This window comes from Vipera ursinii, assembly GCF_947247035.1.
Source record: "Vipera ursinii genome assembly, chromosome: 3".
NCBI classification, from domain to species: domain Eukaryota; kingdom Metazoa; phylum Chordata; class Lepidosauria; order Squamata; family Viperidae; genus Vipera; species Vipera ursinii.
In genome coordinates this window covers 126732241-126759276 of record NC_139516.1, presented here as the reverse complement: position 1 = coordinate 126759276, position 27036 = coordinate 126732241, and the positions used below count along the sequence as shown (strand labels likewise).

The 27036-nt window shown below is 40.7% G+C and overlaps 1 protein-coding gene across 1 annotated transcript in view; it reads left to right on the top strand.

Annotated features, from left to right (window-relative positions):
- Positions 1-1983: 1983 nt before the first annotated feature.
- Positions 1984-27036, top strand: part of TMEFF1 (transmembrane protein with EGF like and two follistatin like domains 1) — a gene marked incomplete at its 5' end in the record, with an annotated part of 109500 nt that continues 84447 nt past the window's right edge. The window contains one exon of the mRNA XM_083360389.1: positions 1984-2155. Within this exon, the coding sequence (XP_083216515.1) occupies positions 1984-2155 (172 nt within the window). The remainder of the gene's footprint in view (positions 2156-27036) is intronic.

The following is a 27036-nucleotide window of genomic DNA, read 5'->3' as shown; positions in this document are numbered from 1 at the left end:
TCAGCAGTGGGAACAACACATTTCATATCACTATTGTGTTCTGGCAACTCAAGGCTTGGTGGATAGGACCAGGGCTTTTTTTCTCATAGAACGCTCAGAGCAGTCCGCTTCTCTGCCAGTGGTGACAACTATGGGACAACACCCTGTAAAGGAAATGGCAATGTTGAACAGATTTAGCCCTTGACAATGTGATCTTTGTGGCATGCTTTAGTCCTGTGCCCTACATGCCACAGAGTGAAGTGCCTTCAAAGGGATCATCTTGCTCAACTGGGATTTATCTCTGTCTTTACCGGGGCTTTTTTTCTCACAGAACGCTCAGAACGGAGTTCCGGCACCTTTTTTTGGATGGAACCTTGTAGGGTAGGCAAGGCGGGTTGTATGACATGTGTGAGTTCCCGCAACTTTTTGTTTTACAAAACAAGCACTGGATAGGACTACCTCCTAGGCCAGGGGTAGGCAACCTCAGCTCTTTTATGACTCGTGGACTTCAACTCCCAGAATTCCTGAGCCAGCCAAGCTGGCTCAGGAATTCTGGGAGTTGAAGTCCGCGAGTCATAAAAGAGCCGAGGTTGCCTACCCCTGTCCTAGGCAATGAGGCAAGGCTGGAAGATCAACTCTGCTCCCTCCCCCTCTAAATGTGAGATACTGCCTGATCCTGAACATGCTCCTGGGGCAGGGGTCAGCAACCTGAAACAGTGAAAGAGCCACTCAGAACCGGTTCCCTCACAAAAGGAAAAACTGGGAGCCGCAAAAAATGTGTGCACATGCGCGTACATGCGCACATGCGCAGAACAGGGTTGGACTGAAGAGTGGAGCCAAGGCGAGATATGTACCTACCCTGCATATTTGAATTGACTGGTTGAACATTTTTAGTCCCACTTTCTTTTTTTTTTTTTGACTGCACATGGCAGAGGACTGGGAGCCACAGGAGACGGCTGAAAGAGCCGCATGCGGCTCCGGAGCCGCGGGTTGCAGACCCATGTCCTGGGGAACCAAGCCAACTATGCGAGCTCACTGGGATTTCTGGTTTGCCAGCATGCAGGTTCAATTCTTGTCAGTTTCATTCTCCGGCGATGGCTAGTTCCAAGGAGATCATCCAACGCCCCACTCCCGAGACCAACTCTGACCAGCCGTTGCGTTTCTATTATCTTCTCATTCCCCTCTTTCTGAAAGCGGTTAAAACAGCCCCCCCCAATCTTGTTCCCTTTGGCAGTTTAGAGCAGTGTTTCCCAACCTTAGGAACTTGAAGATGCGTGGACTTCAACTCCCAGAATTCCCCAGCCAGCATAGCTGGCTGGGGAATTCTGGGAGTTGAAGTCCACGCATCTTCAAGTTCCTAAAGGTTGGGAAACGCTGGTTTAGAGGAGGGAGATTTGGAGGCAGAGGAGAAGCTCCCCCACTTCTCCACCCCGGCAGGCTTCACGTGCGAGATAGGAGCGGCCCGGGCGAACGATCCCAGGACCGGCGCGCGGCTGAGCAAGGTGCCCGCGCACGGGCAAGTGGCAGTCGGGAAACAGGGGGGGCGTGGCGACCTGGAGTCGGGAACCCCCCCCCCGCTTCTGTCCCGGTCCCGGGGGAGGAGGCTGGCGGCATCGGCATCACGTGGACCCCCCTCCCCCTCTTCTCCCCCTCCCCCTGCCTCCATCTCCCCCCTCCCTTCCCTTTGTTGTAGCCCGAGCGGTGAGCGGCGACGCCGGCAGCAGCGGCGGTAGTAGCAGCAGCATCGACGACGACGGAGCAGGAGCATCGCACAAAGGGGGCGCGGGGAGGCAAGGCTATCCCTGCCGGCTCCCGGAAGCCGGGGGAAATAATAATAATAATAATTTATAAAAATTTAAAAAAATAAAAAAAGCCCGCCAGAAACCGATTCGGCCCGGCATGCGGAGCGCTGGCTGGCAGCAAGGCCGGTGGGTCCGCGCTCCTCCCGGCGGCGCCCATTGAGACCCAGAAGGGCCTCCAGTCCCCGCTTTGCGAGCCCTCGCCATGGCGGCCACCGCCCGGTCCCGGCCCTCGGCCGGCTGCAACGGCGTCCTGTTCCTGATGCTGGCGGTGGCTCTCTCCACCCTCGGCCCCGTCCGGACGTCCAACCTTCTCTCCCCCGCCGCGCCCGCCGCCGATTGCGCCGGCAAAGGGAAGGCGGGCGGCAACTGCTCAGGTAAGCTGCCGGACCGGCGGGCTGGGAGCTGGGCGGGGAGCGGAGGCTTGGACGGCCCACAAGCGCTCCTGCTGCCCACGCCGAGCATCCTTCCTTCCTTTCTGGCTGCCCTCCTCGTCTTTCGCGCTCTTAACCGATCGGGGTTGTGTTTTTGTTTTTCCGCCTCGGACGCCCATCTCGGCACGCCACATGGGCTGGCCGTGCCTTCCTCGTCCGTCCACCCCTTTCCCTTCCGTGCTGAACAGCTTCCGTCGGTAGCCAGCCCCATCTTTGTCTTGCTGTCAGTCACACTTTTGAAAAGCCATCACGCCACTTGCCTGCCTGCCTGCCTGCCTGCCTTCTCTCCCTCCTCCTCCTCCTCCTCCTCCCCCGAATTCCCCGCGCCACGTTCCGGTTCCGAAGAGCCAGAGCCGCGGCAATTCGGAGGCGCTTTCCTTCACGTCCGTCTGCACGGGATTTCAAGCGCTGGGTTGTCGCTTTCTGCCCCTTTAAGATGCCGTGAAACGGAGTCCGCGCGGGCTGTGCCTTCCTTCCTGCTACCGTAATTTCATGTCATAGATCGGGTTCTCTGACGCTCTACGCCAGGGGTCTTCAAACTTGGCCCTTTTGTGACTTGTGGACTTCAACTCCCAGAATTCCTCAGCCAGCCATGGCTGGCTGAGGAATTCTGGGAGTTGAAGTCCACAAGTCACAAAAGGGCCAAGTTTGAAGACCCCTGCTCTACACACAATCCTAGAGCCGATTTGCAGCGCAATCCTAAATCGCCAGGAATCTGCTTGCCCGGAGCCATCATCAGGTTGTGCGGATGAAAAATGGAAGATGGGAGCAGTCAAGAGCTACATTTCAGCCAATCTGCCTTTGGACCCAAGGTTCAGCCCTGGGTTATAGAATATGATTTTCATAATGACAGTCACTTCAGGTGCAATTCTATAACTTGCCTAAGAACAAGATGTTACTCAATAGGTCTTCCTTTCTGAATAGACGTGCCTGGTGGGATTGCGGGTTAATCTTCAAAATGTTATTCAGTACTTCCTTAAACCTAACACTGTGTGTGTGTGTATGTTCCAAAGTAAGCAAAATTCACCTGGGCTTATTTTCAGCTATTGTGTACAGTAGTTTTCACTAGCAACCCCTTTTTTTAAAATTTGCTCATTCAGAAGTAAATTTAATGGCACTGAAATCTTGGGCCTGGGTTCAAGAAGATTTTCTTTTTCTTTTAGTTCAGATTTTTTTTTAGTTCCACTTTTATTGTGGAAGCTAAACACTAAAAGGTAAAGGTAAAGGTTCCCCCGCACATGCGTGCTAGTCGTTTCCGACTCTAGGGGCCGGTGCTCATCTCCGTTTCAAAGCCGAAGAGCCAGCGCTTGTCCGAGGACATCTCTGTGGTCATGTGGCTGGCATGACTAGACGCCAAAGGCGCATGGAACGCTGTTACCTTCCCACTGTAGTGGTCTCTATTTTTCTACTTGCATTTTTACGTGCTTTCGAACTGCTAGGTTGGCAGAAGCTGGGACGAGTAACAGGCGCTCACTCTGTTACGCGGCACTCGGGATTCGACCTGCCAAACTGCCAACCATCTGATCGACAAGCTCAGCGTCCTAACCCACTGAGCCACCGCGTCCCTTTTTAGCTAAACACTACCTGGGTCCAAAAATCATACTGACCTGTAAAATCTCACACATTATCATCCAAATCCCTTTTGTATACAAAGAGGTCTCAACAGAAGCTCCATCTTCTTTCCCTCTTTTTCTTTTCACCTGCATGCATTTCAGAGCCCTATGTTCCCTCTGACATGAACAAGGGAAAGTAAATCTGGGAATGTGAGCGTTGACCTTGTGTGGGCACTGAGGGGGTCAACAGCTCATGCATCTGGAACCTCTGGTTAGTTCAGGGGTGGGGAACCTTGGCTCTTTTATGACTTGTGGACTTCAACTCGAAATTACATTTATTTATTTATTTAATTAAATAAATAAACTCCCAGAATTCCTGAACCAGCATGGCTGGCTGAGAATTCTGGGAGTTGAAGTCCACAAGTCATAAAAGAGCCAAGGTTCTCCATCAACTGGGCTAGGTGATATGAGTTCATTTCCTATTGCTGGAACTAAAAACAGTGCAGCTCTGATTTCAAAATGTACTTTTTTTAGTTGTGGCACAAGAAGGGAAAATAATTTCTGTTCAAAAGGCCACAAAAGAAAAAGCAAACGGGAAGTAGCCTTTCTTTTGTTTCTCACTGTTGGATGTGTATCAGGCTTATCACCACAATTACTACATCCATATTCACCACTTTCCCACTCTTTTTCCCCCCTCTGTTTCTTAAAAAGATTGCCTGAGAAACTCCAAATACAGAGATGTTGCTTCTGTAACCTGTTTAGATAATTGGCCTGCTTCTTGTCAGATGTGCAGCATTAATAAATATAATACAAGCCCTAGATCAAATCTAGTCTCTATTATCTAGAAAGACATATTGTGAAATACTTTGTGATCACAGCAAATGTATTTTTTTAAAAAAAATGTATTGTGTAAATGGTTACTTTATCCTCTTCCAACGCCTTGCAGAAATAAATGCTGTTTTTTAACTTCACATTTATTTTTTAAAAGTTATCTTTCTAAATTAGTACTTAAACAGATCCAGGAAATTAAAGGAAATTAAACTTATAATTGGGATTGGGTTTCTAAAAATGGTTTTCTTAAGCATATTTCTAGTTTATTGTTCCTTTTGACTAGATGTTTTGCCTTCCTCAAAGCTTAAGAGTTGTCATTTTTGTATCCCCCTACCCCTGTCATTTCAAGAGCATGGATGATTGCTCTGAAAGGATTGTTAGTAGAAATTACCTGCAACTGCTAGTGTCAAATTCATGAGAGATTCATAAGAGATTCTTCTTTACAATTTCATTGTCTTCTCTGAGAGAAGAAGACGGCTACCACTTTTTAAACAGCTTTGAGTGCTTTATATAGTGCTCTGTTTTGGTAGCATAAGTTACTGACAGCACATTTGTCTTGCCTTTTCAGGAATATGTTCCAACATAATTTTTTTTAAAGCAAGTTTGTTTAGGATTGCAATCTTAAGATTGCAGCTGTTTTGATACTTGCTAAAGAGTAAATTCTATGGGAAATAGCAGGATTAACCTTAAACGTATACTGTATAGGTTTGGCTTGAGTTGACTATCAAAGGAGCAGGCACTCAAGGCTTAAACATGTAGAACAATGGAACGATCTATGTTTTAAATGTTGAAGAATAATAAGGAACTCTAAGGAAGAGAATGTGGAACTCTTTCTTTCCTGTACATTCTTCCAAATTTCTAAACAATTTTTCTTAGAATCTTTCTAAACATTCTGAATCTGGCTGCCCCCCACCCCCACCTTAAATTACCATCAGGAGAAATTAGTGAATAGGGAGGAGCAGTTGCAAAAATACAAGCCCAATAGCATTCAGCGTATTTCTAAGGTCTAGTAACTGGCTTATTTCCATGTAGACAGGCATAGGCTAATATCCGGAAGTGTTATTATATTGTATCTTTAACTTAAAATATTTATATTGCACTGTGCCTTCTTTGTTATAGACAACTCTGACAACAGTGATTGGTGTGGTTAGCAATTTCTCACAAAAGCAAAAGGCATCCCACAATGTAAATTTCACCTTTGTTTGTTCCCTCAATCCTTGCTTGTTGAGTTTCTCATGTTGTGATTAAGAGACATGTTGAGCAAAGTGTTGCTCTTGCATGCTTGACTTGGATTCCTTTTGCATCCACATAATGACTTATTATGTTTTGTGCAAAGAAAGATTAGTAGGTTAATTTGCTACTGCCAAATGCCAGTTCATCTAACCAGCATATATATCGTGCATGCTGCATGGGAAAGTCATTTTAAAAAGCTGGCAGGCAGAGCAGATTTTTGGACCTGATATTTCTCTGTAATGCCTATAAATATAGTTGTACTGTTTTAAAAGAAGAAAAATCACATGCATCCAGCATAAAGTACAAGAAAACAAAATTGAACAGTATAACATAAAAGACAAGATTGCAAAGGTTTTGGTATACTTGTCTAATTGGAGAACATATTCTGCAAATTATAATACTTAGTATGGAAATATCTCCCAAGGGTCTTCTTTATATTCAGAGCTGCTTAATTTGGATACAACACAGATTTTCAAATCTAATTAATTTATCTAGTGTATACGAAGATGCTCTAGCTGATGTTCTTTTTAAAGTTTAGTTCCTGCCTCTTTCTCTGTGCAGTTCCTGTGTCCAGTTATGATAAATTACCTTTTAGGGAATCATGTTTCCCACTTTCTTTATGTTTCATTATGCAGATATTTGATAATGTCATACAGATGCCGTATGACTGTAACTAGAATTCTTTCTCTGTTCTTTCCAGTCATCCAAATAATCCATTATTCCTTATGTACACTTTCCTCTTCCTTCTGACTTAATCTCTCATTGTACTGGTGATATTTGACAGAATTACAAGGCAGTGCCCAGATTATATTTGCATAATCCATGCTAACATTCTTCTTCCATCAGAATCTCTTGTCCTGGCATGAGCAATTCTTGCGGATTCCTCCCTGGATCATGTTGTTCTATTAATCAGACATTTTTGTATGGCAATTAAGGCATAATAGTAGCACATTAATTAAGATCTTAATGGGAAAAAGTCCTTTCAAATGAGCATGGCAGTTTCAAAACCTTTCCCTAAGTAGTTTGGTTGAATTAGACTTAGATGATAAAATATCTTATGGAACTTTTGAGAGGCAAAAGTGCTCATCTTCCTTAACTCCCAGCCATCCTCTGCCTCACAAGCACCATTGCTGGAGGAAACAAGAAGGAGATGGGTTATTTTCATTCTGTAAATCGTATTAACCTACTTTAGGATTGAATGATTTTAGATTATTGCTTAGTCTCATTCCATTCACATCAGTGAATGGAATCTGACTTCCTTTCTAAAATTTTAGCCGTTCAATAAATCTAATTTCAAAGTTCACTCAATCCACCGCTTCAGATTCTTTTGGTTTGTCTATTGCTATATCATTTATACAGGTTTCTTCTACTACTGAAAATAAAACTTATGTAAAGTTGACAGGTTTCCATTAGTTTATTGAAATACCGAATGTTGGCTTTCCCCCCGTTACTCATGTTAAAAATTTAGGGATAGGACAGTAAACAAAAATAGTGGCAACCTCATGATGACAGGGTTCACATTTTCCTTGCTCAGAACAAAGGGTTTTGTTTACCCTTGCCAGTCGCAGGCTTTGAGAAACATAGTAGTTCTGTTCTCAGACTGAACTTCTGAACGGTAGTTATAGGGCAAGAGAAATGGAGCAGATCAGTGGTGCGATTCAAATTGTGAACAACTGGTTCTTTGTGTGGATACCACTTCCGGAAGTCCATTCTGGGCCTGGACAACAAAAAATTAGCTACCGTACCAGTTCTGCCGAAGTGGTGCGAACTGGCTGAATCCCACCGCTGGAGCAGATGCTATAGCTCTTTCTGCTATAGGGCCTGGCTGAGGCCAGGCTAAATTTCCTTCTTCTCAAGAGGGAGGAAGCATGGGTTGGGGAAAGGGGCAGTGTGACCTTGATTTGGAACAGTTAGTCTGCTTTTCAAAAAAAAAAAAGTTTTGAAAAGAAGTGGGATGATGATGATGTAGCTTCATGATACTGCATCTTTCATTTGGTGATTGCTTAGCTCACCCAGTGACAGCTACCACCAGCGCTGCATGCAGAAGGAGGAAAGTGAATTGTGATGCCCCCCTGAATCTTCTATGTCATATTGGTTCAGGCATAACACCAAGTGATTTATTTGTTTTTGATTTAGCCCGGTGGGTGACTTCATCCTTTTAGACTTATCTGGATGAGCTACAGTGCAATACTGTACATGTATTCAGCACTGTTGTTGTCGCTGGGTATTGCCCTTCAGAAGTGATTACCAAGTTTGGAGGCACAGTGGGCTTTTCCCCCCCAGTGTTCACAGGGAAGGTGATTCAGTGGACTCTATAAATTCTTAATCCTATATCTAATAGAAACAAAAGTAATCATAAGTACCTTAAAATGTATGTACTTTTTTGTTGATTGCTAAGTTTAGTTTGGATTGTCAGGTAATGGGTTTATTTGGGAAAATTTAAAAATAATAATAATTAGTATGTTAATGTTTATGTTTATTGGACTTATATACTACCCTTCTCCCATAGGACTCGGGGCGGTTCACAAGGAATTTAAAATAATACAAATTACAAAAGTTAAGAACAATTAAAATAATTAAATTTAGTCCTTGAATAAAATAAAACCCCTATTAAACTCCAATTAAAACCCAATTAAAATAAAATTACAATTAAAATTCTCAGTCCTGGCTGGAAAGCTCAAAGAGCCAGGTCTTCAGGTCCCGGCGGAATGAACGAAGGTCAGGGGCAGTCCAGAGCTCTACGGGCAGCTGGTTCCAAAGGGCAGGCGCACCCACAGAGAAGGCCCTCCCCCTGGGTGTTACCCGCCGGCAATCTTTTGCCGGCGGGTAACACCATTACCGTTAGTATATTATAGAAGCCATAATATGTTGGTGGCGATAGCTGTATGTTTGAAAAAAAGCATAAAAAAGGCTTGCTGGACCAGATTAAAATCAGTAAGAGCAGTACTTTTGGGAAAGAGAGGATGGGAGAGCAAAATCCCCCTCTGGCTTATATATCCCAAAAACTAATACTGAGAAATATACTGGCAGTATATAACCACCATATCTAGCAATTATTGATACCCAACCTTCTATTTGCTTAACCCTCTTTAAAGTTGTCCAAGTTTGTAGCTGCCTCTATATTTTGCCATAGCAAATGTCATAGCTTGGCAATATTTGATATAAGGAAGTATTTCCTTTTATCTCTGTGTTTGGAAACAGATTATGGTACTATTAAAACCAGAGTGGTTTTCTGCTATTATCCTGATAATCACAAAAATTGGCATAATTTTTAACATGCAAAGTCTGAACCCACTAAATACGATCTTTCTAATATCATCTGGAAAGCCTTTTGCTGTCTTTTTCCCTCCTGGGTCTTCTGCTAGTTTCCCATTCAAAGGACTGATAATCTCCACTTCTGCTTATCTTCAATCTCAGTGCAACATCAGATGCTTTTAAACTATTTATTAATTTGTACTGTTTACTCCATATGGACTGTTCATTATGGGAATAGTTCTCTGCCCAATTTGATGAACAATTTTAAACAGCTTGCCTACATGTAGAACAATAAAGTACATTTTCTGTCTGAAAAAACATTTGTCTTGGAGTTGATAAATATTCCAGTATGAAATAATCATATAGTCTACTTCAACTCTTCAAATACTACTACTTTTCCCTCAAAGTGCAATGAAGAGAAACAAAAAAAAGAACGCCATTCTACAACAATGTAATAATAATGACATATGGGAAATAGAACTAATGAAGTAGGTCACAGAATAATTAAGTGTTACAGAAGATGAGAAATAAGGGAATCGTGAACATTTCTGACATGATGCCAATAAATGAAAGATATCGTCAATCATTTCAATGGACAAGTAGCCACAAGTAACCACTATAGAACGTGCTTCTTAGCTGCCTCCAAACTTTTCATGGTTTTAGTATTTATAGAAGTTCAGATGAAATTGCAAACTCTTTCAAGGTTTATATTTTCACTTTGGATTTAAAGAGATGAATGAGATGTTCAGGTGCCGCAGATGTTGAAGAATCATGGAGTCTGTCATGTAGTTCTTACTGTAAGTAACAAGAGAAGGAGAACTTTTGGAGGGATAAATGAGGCTGCTTACTTGTTTCCTGATCACTGCTTTTCTCAACAATGCCTCCTTCCAGTAACTTTGCCTGGAGATGGGACAAGTACACTTGCTTGAGGAACCCAAGTAAGGAGTAAAAACTAAAGGGGAAATGTCAAGTAGGAAAAATGAGGTCATGGTGTTTTGGCTACTCCTCTTGTCAATTGTCCCATTCACTGACATTTTCTTACTGCTTAGCAGCCTATGGAATTTCCAGGCCCTTGAAAAGGGAACTGTTAACTAATTGCAGTTTATTCTAAAAAGACATTTTAAAAACCCATAAAAAAATCTCTGTTGGAAAGCTGATTTGAAATAATATCAAATACATTTCAAGTAAAATATTTTTTCACTGACATTGGTAATTCAGTGTGTAGTCAGCACTACTCTTGCCTTTCTTTAGATCAGATACTTGTTTTTCCTGAAACTCCTTAGTTATAGTCAATAGAGGTATTCAATGTGTATTGAAAGTGTGTTGCGTTGTGCAGTCTAAAGTGGTAGGCAGAGCACTGATGACACTCAGAGAATTTATAGAACTTCTAACTGATCCTGGAGAGTAAAAACATTTGCAACTGCGACTTAGTTTGAATATAAATCCCATGAGGGATTATTCAATAGTTAAGGTTAGAAACGTTATACGCTTGACCTTTTTCAGTCAAGACATCAACTTACAACAGTTTTTTTAGTGACTATTTAAAGTTACAATGCCACTGGAAAAAATGATTTTTATGACCATTTTTCACACATGACCATTGCAGAATTCCCATGATCATCAAATCAGAATTTGAAATTTTGGCAACTGACTCATATTATGACAGTTGCAGTGTCTCAGAATCATGTGATCATTTTTTGCGAACATCTGTCAAGCAAAGTCAGTGGGGAAGCCAGATTTACTTAACAATCATGTTACTAACTTAATAACTGCAACGATTCATTTAACTATAGCGAGAAAGGTCATAAAATGGGGCAAAATGCACTTAACAACTGCTTTGTTTAGCAACAAAAATTTTGGGCTCAATTGTAAGTCAAGGACTACCTGTTGCCAAACACCTGAAATGCAGTTGCATTATCACATAGGGACTAGTGCTATGTTTTAGGATGACAATGTAAATTTTTCTTACATTCATATAATTTACAAAATTAATATATTTTAAGACTGGGAAGATTAATACAGTTTAAGACTGGGAAGATTGGAAGATTGGAAGTTTACAACTAAAGTAAACACTAATTATATGAGATATGCAAACAACACTTTTTTGTCATCTGAAAGTAAAGAAGACTTAGAAGTGATGATGGTATGATGATGATGAAGATGAAACGTAAAACTATAAAATGAAAATATGGGTTATAGTAATGATAGATATTAAGGACACAATGACAATTTCAAGTCCACAGTTATTGAAGTTACAGTTGATTGTGAAAGCATAAAGGTGTTACATCAAGCTTTTCTTGAGCACAAGATTAGATAAGATGGATTGTGATGGAGAAAGGAAGAGGGAGGAAGCAATGACAACACCATGAAGGATTGCTACCTTTCAATGAAAACAGTTACAGTAGTGATTATCTACAGCTGTGAACTGACAGTGTAAGAAAGGTTGATGCTTTCCATTTCTGTTTTTGAAGATGTTTACTAAGAATACCATGAACTGCAAGAAGAATCAATGAAATCAGTCCTAGACTACAAAAGGTCCGACTGTGATTTTGAGATGCTGATCACTAAAAGAAATTTACATGATTTTGACAAGTTATGTTAATAAGTAGTAGGCTAGAGAAAGTAACTAAGCTTGGCATGGCAAAGGAAGTAGAAGAAAAAAACAATAGATAAGCTGGATGGATGGGATGAAAGACATTACAGTAATGTTCTTGGAAGAACTATGAGTTGTTATTGAAGAAGTTCAAGATGGCACACACTTCTCATAATGTCCCAAAGAATTAAATCTGACTTATTTAAGAGTAGATAAAGGAATTGATTCCAAAACAGATCTAAATACATGTTAACGCTATTGTTAAAATCAGCAGGATTTAAATTCTTAGTGTTGGCTTGATAGTCCTATTCTTTACAATTTAGTGAATATCCTATTCTTCTATTTCGAGCTAATTTTCTTTGTTCAGGCACCTGAAAATAGGTTATTCAAATTTTATTTCAGTTTATATTAATGTAAATCATGCAGCTGAAAGGAGGAAATTAGATTAAGAGGCAGGAAGAAAGGGAGATATATGAGAATTTTCCAAGGCTGAGGAGAAGTTTGAATTTGGTTATTTCCCTATGTTCCAACCACGTTCACTAACCTCAATAGTACTTCAATAATTGTTGTCTTTATGTAATTCAGTTTGGATTCAAACAATATTTATTTTCTAAATAGTAATCTACATTATTAGTATTATTAGTTTGATTAGCATCAGTTGACTTTTTATAATCAATCCAGACCATACGTAAATTGGTTTTTGCCTTTTGCAATTCTCCAAAACCATTATCTATTAGATGATTCTTTCCCTATTCTGATTATTTCTTTTCTGTTTACTGATAAGATGTTACTTTCTTCTAAACAATTTTGCATATTGTCCACTATTACGTTAGTGAGTAATTTAAACATTTTCAGGCAAGTATATTATCAGCCTGTAGTTTCTTGGTGTTGTCTCTTATGCTGGATCTTTTTGAATCAGGTAAGTTTTGCCAAATATTAACCAGTTGCTGATGTTTCCTTTATGTAATACTTCATTAAGCCGTTGAGCTATAACTGGATGTAAACTACTCAGATATTGGAGCCAAAGGCCATGTAACTGATCATTTTCAGGAGATAGTTTTTAATCCTTTTCACTCCATTTTTAACCATTTTACTGTTACTATTAGTTCTTCCACTTGATTTTACTAAATTTACCTTCAAATTCTTTTATCACTCAGCATTTTTATTATATATACTCTCTTTGAGTTTCCCATAGAACTTTCCAATACTGGATTATTTCCTTTTTGTTTGGTTTCCCATTTTCAGAATTTCCTGGGCTGTATATATATAGACTCGTCTCTGGTCTGATGGAAATAGTTGATTTTGCTTAAATTGGACGATTTGTGCTCACAGCATTCAATTTTCCTACGATTGCTGTGATTGTTGCTTTATGATTTCTGAAGCTTCTCCCATTTCTCTGGTAAGCGAGTTTTTAACATTATGGTTGTCTTGATTCTTCATTCTTTTTGCGCTCTCATGTTCCTTAAATCACTTGTATCTGATCTTAATTTCTTTGTCTTGGCCTCCAGTCTGATCTGCCACTTTGGAATTGAATATGATTTTGTTTTTGTTTTTCTAATTTCAATACCCAGTTGTTCTGTAACCACTATTGTTGCTCAAGCCAACAAAGGTATCCAATGCACCTTCCTCCTGCTATTTTGCCTATGGCAACAACCCTGTGAGATATGTTGGGCTGAGAAAGTGTGACAGACCCAACATCCAGATGGAATTTATGGCGAAGGTGGGACTTGAACTTACAGTCTCCTGTTTTGAAGCCTAATGCTTTAACCACTAGAGCAGACATGTCAAACACAAGGCCCGGGGGCCAGATCTGGCCCGCGAAGTGGTTTCATGTGGCCCACGAAGCCATCCTGGAAACAGTGAGGGAACGGCCCCCACTGCCTTGGCCCTGTCCCAGAGACCCTCCTCCTGCCAGAGACCCTCAGATCTGTCCCTCTCCTGCCCAGGCCCCCATAGGCACCCTTGATGCGAATGATGTAGAGCTGGCCATGCCCACCCAGTAGGCCATATGCACTCTAGCCACGCCCACCCAGTAGGCCACACCCACCCAGGCCACACCCACCCGGCCCCTTGAGGGCAACCGCAATGCTGATGCGGCCCTCAATGAAATTGAGTTTGACACCCCTGCACTAGAGCAAACAGATTTTTATTGTAGGCAAATTGTAGGTCTTTTTGATAGGTGCTATTTTAATCCTTCCAAGTGCCTTATTTACATCCTTCATTATAGATGCTAGATCTTTTGAGGGCACTATTTTCAGTACTGGCAGTGTTTGTCTTTCTATGGATTATTCTGTGTATGTGATAATTTTGTCTTTTCATTCCTCTTTTTGTGGGGAGGGTCCATTCATAGGTTATTTCAGGGCTGGCTCGTACTGGCTGTGTTGTTATTACTACTTCTAAATTCTCATTTCTGAAGTTCATATTAGCTTTTTCGTTTATATGTTATTTTAATAACAACTGTGTTATCTGAATTTCTTCTACTATTCTACTATTGTTTTGGGATCTTCCATTTTCACAATTCTTCTGAATCTTTTCCAGTTCTGCATTCCTGAATATTTTATTTCTGGTAATGAATTTCCTTTGATTTGCTAATCATTGTTCAGTGATATTTGAGTCTGGATAAATTTTTTTCCGGTGTTCAAGCATTAGCTTTAAGTATTCCCATTTTGTTGGTTCCAATTTATAATAAGAGGCCATAATGGCATAATTTTCAAACACATTATGCTTTTGTTATGTCTGTGCTTGTTCTTCCATTAATCCTACAATCCCAGTCATAGCTCCTGAGTCCTATTGCCCACTTGTCAACAGTTGGCCAGGAACTCTACCATCTGACATGGTTTTAATTGACCTGTGTGATAAGCCATCCAGTATAGAATTCTTTTTCTGTTTTCTCACTGTATTAAATGAATTGATATATATACTTAGTCTAGCTATTCTACTAAGACATGTCTGCCATGGATACTAACCCTTCTTATAGAATACACTATCACTAACATAGCTCTTAACCTCATCAGATCATCACAGGCTTCTCCCACAACTAGGGGGTATTCATGGAATTGAATAAATTATTTTTATGGGTAATCTACAGTTAGATTCACTGTCTAAAACTGGTGGAAACTTAATATTTCAAGCCCTAACTAAGAACCTAACAATTTTAATGTAGCATCCATGAATATAGGCACTTCCAAGCAAGGTAGTTTTTTTGTAAAATTAGTGTGTTCAGGGGTTCATCATTATTAATTGCTTAATTTTAGCCATATAAATGAATGGCATCATTTGTTTAATGGAAGAAATTAAGGTTAATGGGAATTCAGGAAGCACTCATTGAGTAGTATGAAGTCTTACTTGTACATACAGGTAGTCATTGACTTACAACAGTTCACTTAGTGATCGTTTGAAGTTACAAAGGCACTGAAAAAAGTGATTTATGACTGTTTTTCACACTTACGACCATTGTAGCATCCCCATTGTCATGTGATCAAAATTCAAATGCTTGGCAACTGGTTCATAATTATGACAATGGCAGTGTCCTGAGGTCACGTGATCACCTTTTGCAACCTTCTGAGTGGGGGAACCAGATTCACTTACAACCATGTTACTAATTTAACAACTGCAGTGATTCACTCAATACCTGTGGGAAGAAAAGTCATAAATTGGGGCAAAACTCACTTCGCAAATGTCTTGCTGAGCAACAGAAATATTGAGCTCAATTGTGGTCGTAAGTCAAGGACTACCTGTATTTAGACAACCATTTGTCTGAAATGGTATAGGGTTTCTGGCCTGAGCAGGGGATTGGACACTAGAAGACCTCCAAGGTCCCTTCCAATTCTGTAATTGTATGTATCTAGAATAGAGCGATGATTATGTTTCCTTGATTCTGATGGGTCTCTACTGCCACTTTTTGTTCTAGCCCACTTCAATTCTTTCTTAAACTTCAGTAGTGTATTTCAGTAGGGTACTTTGTATGGAAATGCATGTTACTACAGATTCCAGCTGGACAGCCATCTTTCATTTTTCTTTCAGCAGACAAAGAGAGCATTATCATAGCTTAACTTTTTTTTCTGGCATAGCTTGATTGCAGGTTTTTTAATCAGATATATAAAGTGTTGTTTGCAAATAGGCAGATAACCTACAGTATATAAGTATAGGAAGAACAGGCCACGAGATGCAGAATGTTCAGTTTCTATGCAAACAGACAAAAAAAAAGCATTCAGCGTAGGAAGAGAACGCTTTATTCAAAAGAGCATAAATTATACATTCTTACAAATGGAAATGTAAGAGAAAACCATAGTTCTGAACAGAACACAAGTGTACAAAATAAGAGCTTTTGATATTTTGTGATTATTGTTGAGTTCTATTAAAGACATATTTTCTCTGAAATAATCAGCAAAATATTTCGGGAAAATGAAATATTTTCTTGAGAATTTCTGAATGTTGCCATCCCAGCATCTTAATACCATTTTTCAACATAATCTTTGGAATTATTAGATAGGCATCCATACAATATATTCATAACAACTTCAAATTTAACAAAATCTGTACTGAAATACAAAACACTAGCATAAAATCAATACAAACTAAAATAAAATTAGGTTTCAATCTAGCACTTTTTATGGAGAAATATTTTAAAAATGAATAAAGCAAATGTAAGTTTATAGAAATAGATAGCCCTGACCTCTTCCAACCGCCTTGGATACATCTTCCACCATTGGGTCCCCCCCAGTCTATTATTCCAGAAGAATAGTTTGGCGTTGGCAAATGAGCTGTTGAATGAATCCCTGAGAATTGGTCTTGCTGGGTTCTTTCTTCAGTTTTGTTTGGTAGATGGTCCTAACTGAGTGCTTTTGCTAGATGCTCTTCTTTGCTGCCGAGCTGATTTGGGACTTTTATGTATTTTTAGGCACACCAGAGAAGTCCCCTAAGAGAAGCCGCAAAATATAGGCTGGTCTGTTTGACTAAATGTTCTCTGAGGGCTTTTACTGTCAGGGAATAATCAATCCCACATGTGTGTGTACAAAGTAGCCTTCCACAACTTGGAGAGGCCACGCTCGGCTGTTGTGGGAGTTTCAGTGGCAAAACAGCTGGAGGCAATGGGTGGTTGGGAAAGGTTGGGCTACTTCTTTAAAACACTTTTGGCTGTGCATCATGTAGGCACAAGAAAAATAAAAATTGAAATAAGCCTTGGCATATAAAGGATAGTAATTGGTCAACATAAACAAGTAGAGTGAAAACCCTCTTAAAAGCATATAGAAATGCATCAGTATGTAGAGAGAAACCATCTGCCAAATTCAACAGCTTACAGATCAAATACCTACCTGGTACTTCATTGAAGGCAGAAATATTTTAGAGCGGAACTAGCATCGTGTCTCTTGTTAGAGAATTCTTAAGCCCAGAGTCAGCCACTGAGAAAGTCCTCTCTCATGTTCCCACAATACCTCTAATGAAGCTGGACTGAGAGAAGAACTCAGTGGGAGACTTCAGCTTAGTTTCAAACAGCATATAATATATACAGGCACACATTTTTTTAAAAAAATGTGTTATATAGCATCTAGCACATTAATAATGCGTATTGGTGAAATAGCAGATGATACCACTCTAATGAAAGAAAGTGAAGAAGAACTAAAGAGCTTCTTGTTGCGGGTGAAGGAGAGTGCAAAAGTTGGGTTGAAACTTAACATTAAAAAAACCAAGATCATGGCATCCAGCCCTCTCAATTCCTGGCAAATAGATGGGGAAGAAATGGAGGTAGTGACAGTTTTTATTTTCCTGGGCTCCACTGCAGATGAGGACTATAGCCAAGAAATTAAAAGACGCTTGCTCCTGGGGAGGAAAGCCATGGCAAATCTAGACAGCATACTAAAAAGCAGAGACATCACCCTGTCAACAAAAGTGCGTATAGTCAAGGCTATGGTCTTCCCAGTTGCAATGTATGGCAGTGAAAGTTGGACCATAAAAAAGGCTGAGCGCCAAAGAATTGAGGCCTTTGAACTGTGGTGCTGGAGAAGACTCCTGCAAGTCCCTTGGACTGCAAGGCGATCAAACCGGTCAGTCCTAGAGGAGATCAACCCTGACTGCTCTTTAGAAGGCCAGATCCTGAAGTTGAAACTCAAATACTTTGGCCACCTAATGAGAAGGAAGGACTCACTGGAGAAGAGCCTAATGCTGGGAAAGATTGAGGGCAAGAGAAGAAGGGGACGACAGAGAATGAGGTGACTGGATGGAATCACTGAAGCAGTAGGCGTGAGCTTAAAAGGACTCCAGAAGATGGTAGAGGACAGGAAGGCCTGGAGGAACGTTGTCCATGGGGTCGCGATGGGTCGGACACGACTTCACAGCTAACAACAACATTGGTGAAATAATGATCAGTGCTTTGCATCATGCCCCCCAAAACAGAGGATGAGCCAGTGTTATAATAAAGAAGTCACATGTTTCCTATAATTTTCCCAGTCAGTGATGTGGCTACAGCATTTGGCACTAACTAAAATTTTGAATTCTTTGTAGTGAAGTCCTGAACTGACTACATTGCAGTAGTGTGAACAGAATGCAACTAAGCCATCTACCATTATGGCCAGATCTGGCATTAACAGGAACAGGTATAGTTGTGCTCTCCTGGCTACTGTTGAAAAAAGGACATAAATGTTCAAGGCTGAATCTGGGAAGACAACCAAGCTACAAACCTGAGCTTCAGATGACCAGAAGGACTTTGTCTTGTGTCCAGATTAAGCTTCAAATTGTGTCCTCATTCAGCCCCTGCTGGCTTCATATACAGTACTAATTTTGGGTGGGCTAATGGAATGGAGATATAAAATTGGTTGATGACCATATGCAGACTTATGGACAGCATCTCCTAAAGTTTCAAGTATATGTTAATTGCAAGGGGGGCAAACATTATAGTTTGGTAACCCGGGGATCTGGAGGGAGGTCAACAGAATTGAAATGGCAGGTGCAACCAGGGAAATTGAGGTGCCACTGCTTTAAACTTGCATGCCGTGAATACAACACATGTTAAAACGGGCCAATATTTTGATCACTATCACACACATTGTTGACTCCTTGTGGACGCCACTGCTCAGTGGCCACAGCTCTAAATAGGATTTTCTAAGCAGAATTTTCTGAAATCTTTCCTCTGGAGCCATGGTAAGTCATTGCCTTCAAATCCCATTGTAGCCAGGTTATTTCAGTGCATAATATGGTAATAAAAAGTTAACAGTGTTATTATAAAACCAACAGGAACACATTTCCTTTAATCTGATCCTAGCATAGATTATTCATCAACGTAGCCAAAGCAGGCTCAGGATCCTAATGAGAACTAAAATAAATGAAAAGAAATATAGATAATCCCCACAACTCGGATGGAGCTGCACTCTAGTATCTTGTCCAAGTACAGAATACTAGAGAAGTGTTATAGTAAAGAAATCATATGTTCCCCTATAATGTTCCCAGTCATTGATATGGTTATAATACAGGTAGTGCTTGACTTAGAACAGTTCATTTAGTGACCATTCGAAGTCATAACGGCACTGAAAAATGTGACTTATGACTGTTTTTCACACTTCCCACCGCTGCAGCATCCCCATGGTCACATGATCAAAATTCAGATGCTGACTCATATTTATGACATTTGCAATGTCCCGGGGTCACGTGATCATCTTTTGTGACCTTCTGACAATCAAAATCAATTATTAACTGTGTCACTAACCTAACAACTGGAGCGATTCACTTAACAACTGTGGCAAGAAAGGTTGTAAAATGGGGCAAAATTCACTTAACAAATGTTTCGCTTAGCAACAGAAATTTTGGGCTCAATTGTGCTGGTAAGTTGAGAACTGCCTGTGCTTGGTCCTAAGTAGCTAAAATTTCTGAATATTGGGGAAGGAGCTGGAAAATATTCATTTCAGGGATTAAAAAAGCACAGTTATCCTCAAGCATCTTTTAGGTCCAAAAGAATTACATCTTATAAAGAGGAATTTAATGCTCCTACCAATTGTGTTCACTTTTCTCATCCTGGCTGCTTTTTGTAGGGTTGAACAGATTGGTTCTCACATTTCCATGATTCTTGTCTAATCTTTGGAGAGTCCCAGTTGTCCATAACCAAGCAACTCCAAGCCGACTTTGCAAAAGCATAAACAAGAGGCGCTACAGATACAGTGCAAACAAAAAAGTCTTTCATGTGCAAGAGAAAGAGTTCACTGGGTCTCATTAAGTGCTAGAGATGTTGCTGTATGGTAACATTATATACCTCTTTGTTCTAGATTCCTCTCAGCATTTCTGGGAAAACAGGGAGTCAGCATTTACTGAAGGAAGGCGGGTAAAAAAGAAAAGCCCAGATGACTAATTGATGACAACTAATAATCAGTTCAGGCACACATTTTGTGTTTTGTGTCTAATGGGTGCATTGAAAAAACAAGCTGAGACTTGAAGTGGTAACCACTTGCCTCCACAATCATTCACCTATGAAGAATAACATTTGGTGGCTGTGGCCATCACAGGACAGGCATGGATTAATTCCAACTTTGATAACTAAATCAACCCATGAAAATATAAAAGAGGGGCATGTGTATTAGTTGCTCCTTGGTGGAGCAATGGGCTAATGCCTCCTTATGTAACACCAGCTGCCTGCAATTAGTGAAGGTTCGAGTCCCACCAGGCTCAAGGTTGACTCAGCCTTCTGTCCTTCCGAGGTAGGTAAAATGAGGACCCAGATTGTTGGGGGCAATTAAGCTGACTTTGTAATAATGCCGCTTGGGGTGTGTGTGAAAGCCCTAATAAGCAGGCATATACATAGAATGAAGGCTACTGCTAAGCACATTTGATTTGTGCTTTAAACTGTAAGCTGCCCTGAGTCTTTGGAGAAGGGCGGGATATAAATGGGATTAAAATAAAATATAAATAAATAAAATTTAGGTGATGAAATCTACAGTACCTGCATTGGTGGATGTTGAAAAAGTAAGCAGGTCTGGATCAACTTAGTATTTAAATGGGAAATCACCAGAAATACTGGAACTGTAACCTAGACTTGGAATTTGAAAACTACATAGATGGCTCCATGAAGTCAAACAAGAGGAATGCATATAACACCGTTACATATTTGGGAGTTAGCCTGGCTATAAAATCTGTGAAATCTGATGCCTGCTGGAGTAAAAATTATTGGATTGGGGTACACATGCCACATTTACTAGCATTCTGTTTATTTTAACCTCTGGCCCTTGGGCCACATGGGGCTCTGCTAGCTGCCAGACAGGCTGGCCAGGCATTCCTTTGCAGCCCATTTGTCATTCTCTTCAGTTGTGCAGGCCTGAGGTAGAACAACAATAGTTGTTTGAAAGTTTTTTGAATGGCTGAGCTTTATGCCGGAAAAATAAAAGCAGTATTCTTATTCATGAATATTCAGTCTGATCCCCTCATCATTCCTTGTAGTTTTATGTGTACAGCTCACAAATAAATATACTGGAATATAGATATAAACCACTGATAAAACTTAAATTACAATTAAAATGTTTTATTCAGAATAAAAAGTAAATACAGGTAAGTCCTCAACTTACGACCACAATTGAGCCCAAAGTTTCTGTTGCTAAGTTGCCCCATTTTTCGACTTTTCTTGCAACAGTTGTTAATTGAATTGTTGCAGTTGTCAAGTTAGTAACATGGTTGTTAAATGAATCTGGATTCCCCATTGACTTTGCATGTCAGAAGGTCACAAAAGGTGATCCCCTGGGACACTAACCATCACAAATATGAGTCAGTTGCCCAGTGTCTGAATTTTGATCATGTGATCATGGGGATGCTGCACTGGACACAAATGTGAAAAATGGTCATAAATCACTTTTTTCAGTGCCGCTGTAACTTTAAATGATCACTAAATGATCACTTAAAAGAGCCTTGGTGGAGCAGTGGGCTGATGCCTCCTTAAGTAACACCAGCTGCCTGCAATTAGTGCAGGTTCGCATCCCACCAGGCTCAAGGTTGACTCAGCCTTCCATCCTTCCGAGGTAGGTAAAATGAGGACCCAGATTGTTGGGGGCAATTAAGCTGACTTTGTAATAATGCCGTTTGGGGTGTGTGTGAAAGCCCTAATAAGCAGGCATATACATAGAATGAAGGCTACTGCTAAGCTTGTAAGCCGCCCTGAGTCTTCGGAAAAGGGCGGGATATAAATGTAATAAAAATAAAATAAAATAAAATAAAATAAATGAACTGTTGTAAGTGAAAGACTACTGGTAACGTGGGATGATATAAGACATTAAAGTAAATAAACATAATATTTAAAAAACTGTTATAGGTAGCTATAGTTTGCAAACCATGGCTTATGACTTAGTGTTAAGTGTGAAATCAGACATAATGGGCATGTCCCAATTGATTGAGGGCCTGATGCACAATGGAAGGGTTGTACACTATATCTGGTTTTCATCTCAGAGCTGTTTTGACGTGATCTAGTTTGGGGGAATATTACCATCTGATTGTTCTCTGGTTCGCTAGTGCCGCCCACCCATGACATAGTGCCGGTTTGATCAGCTCACCTCAGGTGACTGACGAAACCTATTGGGGAGCTTAGGGTTTCCTTGAGAATCCAATGGGCAATTTGGTGGAGCAGTGGGCTAATGCCTCCTTAAGTAACACCAGCTGCCTGCAATTAGTGCAGGTTCTCATCCCACCAGGCTCAAGGTTGACTCAGCCTTCCATCCTTCCGAGGTAGGTAAAATGAGGACCCAGATTGTTGGGGGCAATTAAGCTGACTTTGTAATAATGCCGCTTGGGGTGTGTGTGAAAGCCCTAATAAGCAGGCATATACATAGAATGAAGGCTACTGCTAAGCTTGTAAGCCGCCCTGAGTCTTTGGAGAAGGGCGGGATATAAATGGAATTAAAATAAATAAATAAATAAATTTGGCTCAGGACTTAATTCAGCCTGGAAAAGGTGGGAGGTCACGGCCTTGGGGACTGAATTGCTCCCAGGTGACATCTCTCTGTGCCAACTTTGGCTTTCTGAGGAGTTTTTGGAGATGAAGCTCCAGAAGGGCATCTAGTACACCATTGGAGGAAGAAACTGCCTCTTGGGTAAATTGGAAGAGTGTTCAGGTAGTGGTTTTTCAGTTCTTCCTGGTCTTTGATCAGGCTTATCCCCTTACTAGAGGCTAGCAAGGAGGAGCATTTTGATTTAGAAGTCCCATAAACTGGCTTTGTATCACTGAAGATCTCTCTGGTGGCATTCATGTCTGTGTAACATTCCACCTCTCAGCCTTCTGCCACCGTTTGTTCTGCATTTCTGGCAGTTCTGTTTGTATTTTGGACTGCAGCTGCTTAAACTTGTCTTTCTTTGAGATGGGTAATGGATCATTCTTCCAGTCTTTGTAGGCCTTGTTCTTGGCCTGGGTGGGGGGCTGCTGAAATGGTTTTGTAGTTTTCATCAAAGCAATCTTGATATGCCTGGGTTTTCAATCCAAGTACAGTCCTTGCACTGTGTGGGATGACATCTTTAAATTACATCCACTTTTCAGGACAGGTTCCTACAAGTGATAAATTGCTGGAAAGTTTTTTTTTATTATTAAACGCGTCTTGGAAGCAATGAACCTTTAAGAGCACACTGATGTACTATGACATAGTCAAACATGTGCCAGTGTTTTGACCTGAGATGCATCCAGATAGTTTTGTACTTGCTTGCATTGTGTTAGTGACACATAGGTTGTGCTCAGCATGTTTGTTCAGAGGTATCAGGATGTTTGCTATTTAGTTTTCCCATCCCATGCCTCCCAAGAACTCTGTCCCAGTTGTCACTATCTGTCCTTAACCTAACACTGAAGTTACCCAGCATAACAAGTTTGTCATTAGTGGCAGTTATTCAAATAATCTGGTCTAGGTCTTTCTTGTAAAACCTTATCTTCGTCTGGATATTTGAAAAGACAGACTCCTCCACCAGTAATACTACCGCATCCTTGAAGACTCCATCCATACTTAAGTCAATCTAGACTTAGTCACTGAAGTCCTGTTGGGTTACTTGAAACATGACTAGGTCTCATCCCAATTTCTGATATGCCATGAAATGAGGGAAAAGAAACACTTTTAGCGTTTAGTGGTTTTTAGTCATTAATTTATTGATCAGAATAAATACATTCCAAATTAAAATTCTGAGTCATCCTGATAAATTATTCTAGTTTAACTAATACCATTATTTATAATAGTATTATAAATAATATATATTACTGACTGCTGCGTTGCCTGCCTGGATTCACAAGAATATTCCTCGGCTTCTTATAAAAGGGATGCACGCTCTTTCCTCTTGAAACAGAATCAACACCGGGAGAGGCATGACTTCCGTCCTGCAGAGCAAAGGGAGATGCTACAGCCTCTTCCTCTCCTGGGTAGGAAATGCTGTATTCTTTTAAAAGAGGACCCAGAAACCTGGGGAAACAGAGAAAGAAACTGCTGTGCCTGAGCTTGGTAAGGGACTGATATCTGATAGAATGGTATTACCTTCAGTTACCAAAACGGGGCAGGTCCAGAGAAAAGAAGCAAAGAGTTTGCCTTGGGATCATCTCTAAGAAATAGCTCAATGGGCTAGGCAGAAGTTGTGGTAGGCTTTGGGTTATAGTTACTGTGTGTTCTTATCATCAGCATTATTTATAACTCTGAACAAGCTCAGTCATTATATAAACTTTTGTACATATATTAGATTGTGTAGGAAGATACTCCTTTTTTCAAATATTTTGACTTTATTATTATTTTTTCCTTGAGAAAAATCTTTTGCCTCTGTTAAAAACTGGTACCTGGGAGTGTTTGTAACATGTTGTGTAGTGAGTTCGTTGCGCAGGAATGAAGATGAGGCGAGTGAGTTCAGCAATGGTCATGTTTATTTGCTTGCAGGATCTGAACTGAGAACTGAGCTGCAGCCTGCAGCAATTTATAGCCTGGCCCCTAGGTGGCAGCCAATAGGTTTAAAGCAACCCATTGCCGCCTAGGGGCAGCCAATTGCAGCAGTGGAGATGGGGTGTCTGAGTTGCTGGGAGCCATTAGCTAGCTCCAGCCTACCACGTGGTGTTACAATTAAGCCCAATACATAACACCCCTCCCCTCTTAGAATGAACAAACATCATAGCAACAATAAGCGTGAAAATAACAAATTACAAGATTTAACAATAGTATGAATAGGTTCCCATTAACAATACAATAAGACAGTTAACAACATTATAGCTCCATGATTGTTTTAGTACAGTCTCATAGTCAACAATTATCACAAATGCATACAATCATTATAGTTCCTTTATTTTACTATATAATCTGCTAAATAAGCAGGAGGAATGTGTGCCCTTGTGGAACGCCTCAGGTGTTCAGTCACTTTCTGGTCTACCAGCTTACCCACAGGGCCCGGCAGACCAGTGTCCTTTGATGCACTTGAGCCAGAAGGATTTGGTGCTTTCTGGCTGGCCTCTCCAGGTTGGCCCACCCCAGAGTCAGACTGTTCAGCAGAGTTGGCACAGCAGTTGTGAAAGTCAGGTTGGCTTGTTTTGTCAGGGGACCCATGTTGCACTTCCGGACTCCCCTCCTCCACGGCTAACTCCTCATTGCTTGTGCTATGAGAGTCTTCAGAGTCTATGCATGGGCTGGCTTCGTTGCCACTTTGGGGACCTTGGGAGGGACTTATGATGCTGTCCTCGCTTAGTGGCTGTTCTGGAAACCACTTTCTGAGTTGGTCAATGTGGCGTCTGACAACTCGCCCTCCCTCCAGCCCCACTTCGTAAGAGAGAGGACCAGATGATTTAGTGATTTTTCCAGGAACCCACAGATTCCCATGCCCATAGTTTCTAGCCCACACCCCATCACCCACTTGGAGTCCCCTCGGGGGTTTTGGTCATCATACCTGCAGCCTGCAGCAATTTATAGCCTGGCCCCTAGGCGGCAGCCAATAGGTTTAAAGCAACCCATTGCTGCCTAGGGGCAGCCAATAGCAGCACTGGAGACGGGGTGTCTTGAGTTGCTGGGAGCCATTAGCTAGCTCCAGCCTACCACGTGGTGTTACAGTTAAGCCCAATACATAACATAACATATCAATGCCATCTTATGGCATTTTGGTTTTTTTTTAATTAAGTTTAACCAGCTTGCTAGATGTTGCTTATTATAAATTGGGCAGCTCAGTACCCTAGGATGGTCCTGCAACACAGCATAATTAAAATTTTAAAGTTTGAAATACACTTCCCTTCTCATTTTTAAAAACAAAATTTTATTTTATCTCTAGTGAGATTGATTTATTTTCCAAGACTCTGGATGTGGGAGGGTATGGTGGAAGGAGGGCTGATGTTGCTAGTCACATATTTCAGTGTTGTGCACTCGGGAAATGGCATTAGAGCAAGGACAGCAATTATTTCATTATTATTTTTTATTTACCCCAAAGGCAGCCAAGTGTGGGAACTTTGTCTCTCTCGTGTCACTGAAGGTTAGCAAGAAGCAAATGACAGTGAAGAAGCCCTTTGGAAGGTAGGCAGGGCAGCAGAAACATCCAAACTGCTATGTTAAAGCAGAATGTAGGAAGAAGATGCAAAGATCTGTAGGATCTGTAGGAGAGCAAGTTTGAGAGATCTACCCTGTGCGCTCAGTCCTCCTAAATACATAGTCTTTATTTAGATACTGTGTAGAGGAATAACCCTTTTAATTACATATCCTCCCACCTATGCAGAAGTGATAATTTAGTACTCATATGCATTTGGGATATAATGTACGCTGCGAGCTCAAATTACCATTTTAATATTCTCGTTAAAGATTGATTGCTGTTGTTCAAAGCTGCTATTCCCTTTACTTCTCTATTCACCCTGATTTGAAATGATTATGTGTTAGAGAAATGGGAGGGAATCAGGTTAACTACTCATGGTAAAAAGCTTTTTTCTGTTTCAGTCAGAACATCCCTTGTTCTAGAATATTAAGAGAGATAGTTTACAACATTTTAATTTTATACTAGTTCTGCTGACAGAGGTGGGTGTCAGGAATGATTAATAAGCAGTTTTCTTAATAGCTAGCAATAGACAGCAGCAAGAGAGTTTTCAACAAGACTTGAATAAAATTGCCTTTTTCCTTTTGACTTCCATTCGTATTCTTAGTTTTTTTCCCCTCATTTGAATGTAAATTTGTTGATTTGCTTCTCAACTGTCTGTTTATTATTATTTTATTATTATTATTATTTATTAAATTTTTATACCGCCCTTCTCCCGAAGGACTCAGGGCGGTGAACAGGGCATATCTTAAAACTACAAAAATACAAAAATTAAAAAAAGAATTAAATTATTGCCCACAATAAAAACAATAAAAATATATATAAATATTAAAACCCTAAGTGATTCCCCATCAGGCCAGGCCAGCTTGTTCAAATAAATGGGT